This window comes from Ascaphus truei, chromosome 20 (genome assembly GCF_040206685.1).
Source record: "Ascaphus truei isolate aAscTru1 chromosome 20, aAscTru1.hap1, whole genome shotgun sequence".
Taxonomy (NCBI): Eukaryota; Metazoa; Chordata; class Amphibia; order Anura; family Ascaphidae; genus Ascaphus; species Ascaphus truei.
Window position 1 is genome coordinate 27361703 of NC_134502.1, and position 10184 is coordinate 27371886.

The 10184-nt window shown below is 51.8% G+C and overlaps 1 protein-coding gene across 1 annotated transcript in view; it reads right to left on the reverse strand.

Moving 5' to 3' along the window:
* Positions 1-9763, reverse strand: part of MRI1 (methylthioribose-1-phosphate isomerase 1) — a 10039-nt gene extending 276 nt beyond the window's left edge. The window contains exons 1-6 of the mRNA XM_075577594.1: positions 9593-9763; positions 2382-2617; positions 1670-1845; positions 1164-1340; positions 751-975; positions 1-673 (exon numbers count right to left, since the gene is read on the reverse strand). The exon at positions 1-673 is cut by the window's left edge and continues 276 nt beyond it. Of these exons, the coding sequence (XP_075433709.1) occupies positions 549-673; positions 751-975; positions 1164-1340; positions 1670-1845; positions 2382-2617; positions 9593-9724 (1071 nt within the window). The 5' untranslated portion in view covers positions 9725-9763 and the 3' untranslated portion in view covers positions 1-548. The remainder of the gene's footprint in view (positions 674-750; positions 976-1163; positions 1341-1669; positions 1846-2381; positions 2618-9592) is intronic.
* Between the last annotated feature and the right edge of the window lie 421 nt (positions 9764-10184).

The following is a 10184-nucleotide window of genomic DNA, read 5'->3' on the forward strand; positions in this document are numbered from 1 at the left end:
CGCCCTCCGTGTGAGGATTACGGCCTCCACAGAGCGTCACACCCCCTGTGTCAGGATTAAGGTCCCTGCAGAGCGTCACGCCCTCCGTGTGAGGATTACGGCCTCCACAGAGCGTCACTCCCCGTGTCAGGATTAAGGTCCCCGCAGAGCGTCACGCCCTCCGTGTGAGGATTACGGCCTCCACAGAGCGTCACACCCCCTGTGTCAGGATTAAGGTCCCTGCAGAGCGTCACGCCCTCCGTGTGAGGATTACGGCCTCCACAGAGCGTCACTCCCCCTGTGTCAGGATTAAGGTCCCCGCAGAGCGTCACGCCCTCCGTGTGAGGATTAAGGCCTCCACAGAGCGTCACACCCCCTGTGTCAGGATTAAGGTCCTCGCAGAGCGTCACGCCCTCCGTGTGAGGATTACGGCCTCCACAGAGCGTCACTCCCCCTGTGTCAGGATTAAGGTCCCCGCAGAGCGTCACGCCCTCCGTGTGAGGATTAAGGCCTCCACAGAGCGTCACCCCCCCTCCCCCCGTGTCAGGATTTACGGTCCCTGCAGAGCGTCACTCCCCCCGCGTCAGGCCGTCCCTCAGCTCTTCCGGTCGGAAGATACCCAGCTCCGTGATGATCCCCCCCGTGATCAGCTCGTGGGGGGTGACGTCAAACGCCGGGTTCCAGACCCCGATGCCTGCGGGGGAGAGAGGGAGATCAGAACGGCAGCCATCTTAATGTAACCCCTTCACACCCAGTGTCCGTCCCTCTTACCCGGGGCGGCCAGCCGGACGCCGTTGACGTCTGTCAGCTCGTGGCTGGGCCTCTCCTCAATGACGATGCTGTCCCCATTGGGAAGGCTGAGGTCACATGACGTGCTGGGGGCGGCCACGTAGAAGGGGATTCCGTGGTACTTGGCACTGACGGCCAGCTGGTACGTCCCAACTTTATTGGCTGTGTCCCCGTTGGCAACCACCCGGTCTGCACCAACCACCACGGCTAGGGGACACAGACAGGAGGGAGCTATGGGACACGGAGTCTGTCCCTCCCACCGCAGGGTGACACAGTGACACAGACAGGAGGGAACTATGGGACACGGAGTCTGTTCCTCCCCCCGCAGGGTGACACAGTGACACAGACAGGAGGGAGCTATGAGCCTGTCCCTCCCCCCGCAGGGTGACACTTACCGGTGACACGCCGCTCCCTCATGGTGACAGCGGCCATGCTGTCAGTGATGAGGGTGGCTGGGATGTCCTCGTGCACCAGTTCATACGCAGTAAGACGGGAGCCCTGATTATACGGGCGAGTCTCTGTGCAGAAGACGTGGGACAGACGGCCGAGGGCGTGTAGGGACCTCACCACACCTACCCCCGGGGAGGGACAGAGAGACAGGGGTCAGAGGGGGACAAAGGAGGAGGGGGGGAGATGGGTCAGAGAGGGGGGGGGGATGGGTCAGAGAGGGGGGGGAGATGGGTCAGAGAGGGGGGGGGGGAGATGGGTCAGAGAGGGGGGGGGGAGATGGGTCAAAGAGGGGGGGGAGATGGGTCAGAGAGGGGTGGGAGATGGGTGGGAGAGGAGGGGAAGATGGGTCAGAGGGGGGAGGGAGATGGGTCGGAGAGGGAAGAAAGAGAGAGGGGGGAAAGAGAGAGATCATCACTTTCCCTCAGTATTCCCCACCCGCAGAGCATCTCACCCAGCGCGGTGCCGTAGCCGGCGGTAGCCAGCGAGCCCGTGTTACAGTGGGTCAGCACGGTGACCCCTGCGCCCCCAGACGCTGCCCCCTGCAGGATGTGCCGCGCCCCCAGGTCCCCGATTTCGTGATTGTCCTGTACGTCCTTCTTCAGGAGCAACTCCGCCCACCGGACCACACTGCAGGGGGGGGGGGAGAGAGAGGGGGAGAGAGAGTGGGGGGACAGAGAGAGGGGGGAGAGGGAGGAAGGGGGGGGAGAGAGAGGGAGGAAGGGGGGGGAGAGAGAGGGAGGAAAGGGGGGGAGAGAGAGGGAGGAAGGGGGGGAGAGAGAGGGAGGAAGGGGGGGAGAAGAGGAAGAGAGGGGGGATTCAGGCAGCGGTCAGAGGACAGACAGCGGACAGAAATCCCTGCCCCTCTAGGACACGTACGCACCTCTCTACCTCTTCCCCTCTAGGACATGTACGCACCTCTCTACCTCTTCCCCTCTAGGACATGTACGCACCTCTCTACTTCTTCCCCTCTAGGACACGTACGCACCTCTCTACCTCTTCCCCTCTAGGACATGTACGCACCTCTCTACCTCTTCCCCTCTAGGACACGTACGCACCTCTCTACCTCTTCCCCTCTAGGACACGTACGCACCTCTCTACCTCTTCCCCTCTAGGACACGTACGCACCTCTCCGTCTCTGCCCCTCTAGGACATGATGTACGCACCTCTCTGTCAATCCTTGGGGCGTGGCCCCTGGTAGCTCCGCCTCCCGCGCCAGAAACTCGCTGAGCTCGTCCGCCGCCTTCTTCATGTTGACAGCCGTGGGGCGAGCGCTGGTCAGGCGATCAAGTGACTCCCGGACAAAGGTCAGGAGTTCAGACACCTCCCGCGGGGGGTCAGAGGTCAGCTCCACCGCCAGGCTCAGCACCCCCACGATGGCGATGGCCGGGGCCCCCCGAACCTGAAGGGGCAGACACCCCAATATACATACATCATCCAATAACTTGGAGCACCCCGATATATACATCGCCCTATAACTGGGGACGCCCCAATATATACATCGCCCTATAACTGGGGACACCCCAATATATACATCGCCCTATAACTGGGGACATCCCAATATACATACATCATCCAATAACTTGGAGCACCCCGATATATACATCGCCCAATAACTGGGGACACCCCAATATATACATCGCCCTATAACTGGGGACACCCCAATATACATACATCATCCAATAACTTGGAGCACCCCGATATATACATCGCCCAATAACTGGGAACACCCCAATATATACATCGCCCAATAACTGGGGACACCCCAATATATACATCGCCCTATAACTGGGGACACCCCAATATATACATCGCCCTATAACTGGGGACACCCCAATATACATACATCATCCAATAACTTGGAGCACCCCGATATATACATCGCCCTATAACTGGGGACACCCCGATATATACATCGCCCAATAACTGGGGACACCCCAATATATACATCGCCCTATAACTGGGGACACCCCAATATACATACATCATCCAATAACTTGGAGCACCCCCGATATATACATCGCCCTATAACTGGGGACACCCCGATATATACATCGCCCTATAACTGGGGACACCCCGATATATACATCGCCCTATAACTGGGGACACCCCAATATATACATCGCCCTATAACTGGGGACACCCCAATATATACATCGCCCTATAACTGGGGACACCCCGATATATACATCGCCCTATAACTGGGGACACCCCGATATATACATCGCCCTATAACTGGGGACACCCCATCCTCAGGTAAAAACATATTTCAAATGGTCCCTGTCCTGATATCCTCCCCTGCTGTCTTCATTTAATTCGGCTTTCCCACTTGTGCAAGACAGTCACCCATCTTGGAGAAAAAAAACCATTTGCTTTAACGTCCCTCACATGTGCTAATTAAGTTTGTTGGGCCAGCCAGGTGACCTTGTAAAAGTATATAAGAAAACTCATAGCAGCCATTCTCATAAGCAGATATGCTTTTAAGTAGAGATGTTTAAAGTAGGCTAGATGTGTGTATCAAAAGAAAATACCCTAAAGAGTCCTTTTGGTAGGCGCACCGCAGACCTTTATGTTATAAATGGTCAGGGGTGAAAACAGTGAAATATGTTCATTTTATTTAATTTTAATAAATCGTGGTGTAATTAAAACAGTGTACAGTATGATTCTATACACTGAATAAAAGATAGACATAGTAGTATCTCTGTTTAAAGTAGATACGAAGTTTAAAAAGGAAGTGGAAAAGTGGACACCACCTACTGCTTCTGATTTCTGCATTTGATCTACGTTGGAAAGGAGGATATCATCTATCCCAGACTATACAAACAAAAAAACCGGCGCCTCCAAATGGAAATGATTAAACCTGACGAAGTGTAAAGTCCAATATGAATGAGGAGAAATCCTGGGGGGGGGGGGGATCTTCAATGAAGACTCAGACTCCTTAGCTCACACCTGAGCTGAACTAGGAGACAGAGCAGAGATTCCGGAGTCACACAATTGGGGAGACTGACCAGAGGAACGGCTGTCTTGAGCTGCAGAAGGACTGATAGCAAGACAAGGGGACCAGACCTCAAAACCTGGACAGACATTGCTGTAGCACACATAGGTGCTTACCCAGGAGAGCAGAGAGGACTTCCCCTACAGCTTCAGGAGAACAGATGTCTGTTTGTCCTTCCATGAGACTTCATTGAAGATCCCCCCCCCCAGGATTTCTCCTCATTTATATTGGACTTTACATTTGGTCAGGTTTAATCATTTCCATTTGGAGGCGCCGGTTTTTTGTTTGTATTGTTTGTATTGGTCCGTGTTAACCTTTTTGCCTAGACAGCCCCCACTTTAAGTTTAAAGTGTATTATATTTATGGTTTGTCACATATAGTGTCATTATTTTATATTTGTAGCAATAGCGCTGATTTCACTGCTGTTTTTTTTTTATCTATCACAGACTGCACATCTCAACACTTAACTATTGCTGTGATGCCGCCTTTACTTTTTATATTTGCTGTAACCTCACTTATTTTCAAATTCTGCACTTCCTTCCACCAGTCTCCTTATGTCTCTAACTCTATTCATATATCTCCATCTCTCCTTTCTTCCCCACTTCTCTGTTCACATGAACTCCTTTCTTACCTGCGTCCTCTGACACCACACAGCTATACCCCCCTGCACTAAAACACACCCCTACAAATCATCCTCACACATCCTCTTTCTATCCATGCTTCTCCTCCTTGCTTCTGGGGATATCTCTCCCAATCCTGGTCCCTGCCTTATTTCTACTTGCTCTCGTCCTCGCCTCCCACATGCAACTTCTACTTCTTCTGGTGTCAACCCCTCCAACCTCATCCCCATCCCCTGCCACCCTCCCTCCTCTCTCCCTTTCTCCTGTGCCCTTTGGAATGCTCGCTCCCTCTCTAACAAGTTCCTCTCTGTGCATGACTTCTTTCTCTCTCACTCCCTGCTTCTCTTTGCTATAACTGAGACCTGGCTCCCTCAGTCTGACTCTGCTCTGGAAGCTGCCCTCTCCTACGGTGGCCTTTCCTTCTCCCACACTCCGCGCCCTGATGGCAGGGGTGGAGGGGTGGAGGCGTGGGGCTCCTGCTCTCCTCTCTCTGCCGTTACTGAACCCTTCCTATTCCCCCCTCTCTTACTTTTCCCTCCTTTGAGGTTCACACTGTCCAGATCTTCTCTCCTCTCCATGTCCATGTGGCGGTCATCTATCGCCCACCTACCTCTACTCATCCCCCTTCTGCCTTTCTCTCTCACTTTTAATCCTGGCTCTCTTTCTTTCTCTCCTCAGACTCCCCTGTTCTTCTCCTTGGGGACTTCAATTGCCACATTGATGACCCCTCTCTCCCTTGGGCCTCCCGCTTTCTTTCTCTAACCTCTAACCTTTTGGCCTTCAACAGTGGACTGCAGCCAGCATCCACGAGGATGGTCACTACTTAGACCTGGTTTTCACTAAAAACTTCTCTCTCTCCGATTTCTCCATTTCCCCTTTTCCTCTCTCTGACCATCACCTCATCTCATTCTCTCTATCTCGCTTCTCCACCTCCATCTACCCCCCTTGTTTCTGCAGAAACCTGCGCTCTATTCACTTACCTGACTTTGAGTCCACTTTACGCTCCTCCCTCTCCTCTCTCAGTTCTGCTACAGACCCTGACAACCTGGTCAGGAACTACAACTCTGCCCTGTCCTCCTCTCTTGATCTACATGCCCCGCTTTCTCTCTGCCGCTCTCGCCCTTCTAACCCTAGACCCTGGATAAATTCTCACACGCGCATGCTGCGTTCCTCCACTCGTTCCTCTGAACGCCTCTGGAGGAAATCTCACACTCTCGCAGACTTCCTTCACTACAAATTTATGCTATCCTGTTTCAACTCTGCCCTCTCGCAAGTTAAACAAGCCTACTTTTCTTCACTAATCAACATGCACAAGTCTAACCCACGCCGACTGTTCTCTGTCTTTGATGCTCTACTCAAACCACCCTCAGCTGCCTCTCCTTCCTCCATCTCCGCCCAGGACTTTGCTGACTATTTTAAGGAAAAGGTGGAATCCATACGCCAGAACATCCCCTCTGTCTCTTCCTCCCATCCTACACCTCTTCCTAACTCTCCTCCTGCCTTCCTTGACTCTTTTTCCACTGTCTCAGAGGATGTGTCGCTATTGATCGCCTCTTCTCCCTCTACCACGTGCCCTCTTGACCCCATTCCCTCCCATCTCCTAAAACCTCTTGCTCCTACTATAATCCCTACGCTCACACACATTTTTAACTCCTCCCTCTTCTCTGGAACCTTTCCATCCTTCTTCAAACATGCAACAGCCATACCATTACTCAAAAATAGCAAGCTTGACCCTACCTGTCCTTCTAACTATCGACCTATCTACCTCCTGCCTTTTGCCTCTAAACTCCTTGAACGTCTTGTATTCTCGCTTGCTCCATTTTCTCAACACCTATTCTCTCCTAGACCCTCTACAATCTGGCTTCCGCACTGCTCACTCCACCGAAACAGCCCTCACTAAAATAACTGACGACCTCCATGCTGCCAAAGACAGAGGTCATTACACTCTGCTCATATTACTCGACCTCTCTGCAGCATTTGACACCGTGGACCACCCTCTTCTCCTTCACATTCTCCATACTCTTGGTATTCGGAACAAAGCTCTATCCTGAATCTCATCCTACCTCTCCCATCGTACTTTCAGTGTCTCTTCTGCTAACACCTCCTCCTCCTCTATTGATCTCTCTGTGGGGGTACCCCAGGGCTCTGTCCTGGGACCTCTTCTCTTTTCTCTGTACACACTCTCTCTAGGCGACCTAATAACATCTTTTGGATTTAATTATCACCTCTATGCTGACGACACACAAATATACTTTTCAACACCTGACCTTACACCTGCTGTACAAACCAAAGTTTCTGAATGTCACTCTGCTATATCATCCTGGATGGCCCTCCGCTGCCTTAAACTCAACATGGCTAAAACAGAGCTCCTCATACTTCCTCCCAAACCTGGCCCTACTACCTCCTTCCACATTACTGTTGGAACTACGATCATTCACCCAGTAGCCCAAGCACGCTGCCTAGGGGTCACACTCGACTCCTCTCTCACATTCGCCCCTCACATTCCAAACATATCTAAAACCTGTAGCTTTTTCCTCCGCAATATAACAAAGATACGCCCTTTCCTCTGTTACACGACTGCTAAAACTGACTCAGGCCCTCATTCTCTCCCGTCTTGATTACTGTAACCTCCTGCTGTCCGGCCTTCCTGCCTCTCACCTGTCTCCCCTGCAATCTATCCTAAACGCTGCTGCCAGAATCACTCTACTCTTTCCTAGATCTGTCTCAGCATCTCCCCTCCTGAAATCCCTCTCCTGGCTTCCGATCAAATCCCGCATCTCACACTCAATTCTTCTCCTCACTTTTAAAGCTTTACACTCTTCTGCCCCTCCTTACATCTCAGCCCTAATTTCTCGCTATGCACCATCCCGACTCCTGCGTTCTTCTCATGGATGTCTTCTTTCTACCCCCTTTGTATTTAAAGCCCTCTCCCGCCTTAAACCTTTCTCATTGACTGCCCCGTACCTCTGGAATGCCCTTCCCCTCAGTACCCAACTAGCACCCTCTCTATCCACCTTTAAGACCCACCTTAAGACACACTTGCTTAAAGAAGCATATGAATAGCACTGTGGATATTCTGAACACGTTACATAAAGCTTGGCCCCCTGCAGACGCACTTACCAGAACTCCCTCCTACTGTCTCTGTACGTTCTCCCTACCTACCAATTAGACTGTAAGCTCCTCGGGGCAGGGACTCCTCTTCCTTAATGTTACTTTTATGTCTGAAGCGCTTATTCCCATGATCTGTTATTTGTATTATTTGTTATTTATTTGATTACCGCGTTTATTACTACTGTGAAGCGCTATGTACATTAATGGCGCTATATAAATAAAGACATACAATACAATACAATATACATCCCCCTATAACCGGGGACACCCCGATATATACATCCCCCTATAACTGGGGCACCCCGATATATACATCGCCCTATAACTGGGGACACCCCGATATATATATCCCCCTATAACTGGGGTACCCCGATATATACATCGCCCTATAACTGGGGACACCCCGATATATACATCCCCCTATAACTGGGGCACCCCGATATATACATCCCCCTATAACTGGGGCACCCCAATATATACATTGCCCAATAGCTGGGGCACCTCAATATATACATCCCCCTATAACTGGGGCACCCCAATATATACTTCGCCCAATAACTGGGGCACCCCAATATATACATCCCCATATAACTGGGGCACCCCAATATATACATCGCCCTATAACTGGGGCACCCCAATATATACATCCCCCTATAACTGGGGTACCCCGATATATACATCCCCCTATAACTGGGGTACCCCGATATATACATCGCCCTATAACTGGGGACACCCCGATATATATATCCCCCTATAACTGGGGTACCCCGATATATACATCGCCCTATAACTGGGGACACCCCGATATATACATCCCCCTATAACTGGGGCACCCCGATATATACATCCCCCTATAACTGGGGCACCCCAATATATACATTGCCCAATAGCTGGGGCACCCCAATATATACATCCCCCTATAACTGGGGCACCCCAATATATACATCGCCCAATAACTGGGGCACCCCAATATATACATCCCCATATAACTGGGGCACCCCAATATATACATCCCCCTATAACTGGGGCACCCCAATATATACATCGCCCAATAACTGGGGCACCCCAATATATACATCCCCATATAACTGGGGCACCCCAATATATACATCGCCCTATAACTGGGGCACCCCAATATATCACCCTATGCATAATCCCGCCCCTATGTTCAAGCCACACCTTTAACCCCGCCCTTCTAAGTGACCCCGCCCCCTTTTACAGGCCTCCTCACCCTGTAGTCCCGCCCTTCTGAGTGACCCCGCCCCCTTTTACAGGCCTCCTCACCCTGTAGTCCCGCCCCTTCTCCGGGTAGAGTCCGCCCCCTTCCTTTTTTTTTTTTAAACCCATTCACGCCATTGGCTGGCTCTTTCATGACGTCACGCCCCATGCCTGCTAGTGGTGTCCGCGCGCCCCCCTCTCCTCCAGCTGAAGCCCCGCCCATCCATACCAATCAATCCCGTGGCAGCGCCACTACCCCCCTCTCCCCTTTCGCCAACGTCACGCTCACTGCTGGCCTCCTCGCCGCGAGGCCACGCCCCCACTAGAACACCTCTCGACTGACATCGGTAATAACCACGCCCCTTCTCGAGTAGCCCCGCCCATTCAGTCATAACCACGACCATTTGGCGGTAGCCCCGCCCCCTTTCCACACCTTCATCTCCCGGATAGCCTCCGCCCCGCCCCGCACTCCGGTCACCGCCTCATACTCGGTGATGTGCGGGAGCAGCAGCTGATTCAGGACCAGCAGGTTGCCCCGGCTGTACCGCAACGACTCAAGAGACATGGCTGCCTACGTCACTTCCGGGAGGCGGGCTCAGAACCACCCCCCACGTGATGCCTAGGAGAATGGAGTCATGTGACCTCTTGTAGAACAGGGACACTGACACCCCCATATAATAATCCATCCCATGTAATAAAGGACCCCCCATAATAATCCATCCCATATAATAATCCATCCCATGTAATAATCCATCCCATGTAATAAAGGACCCCCATAATAATCCATCCCATATAATAATGCATCCCATGTAATAATCCATCCCCTATAATACAGGACCCCCATATAATAATCCATCCCATGTAATAAAGGAACCCCCCTATAATAATCCATCCCATGTAATAAAGGGCCCCCCATATAATAATCCATCCCATGTAATAAAGGACCCCCCCATATAATAATCCATCCCATGTAATAAAGGACCCCCCATATAATAATCCACCCCATGTAATAAAGGACCCCCATA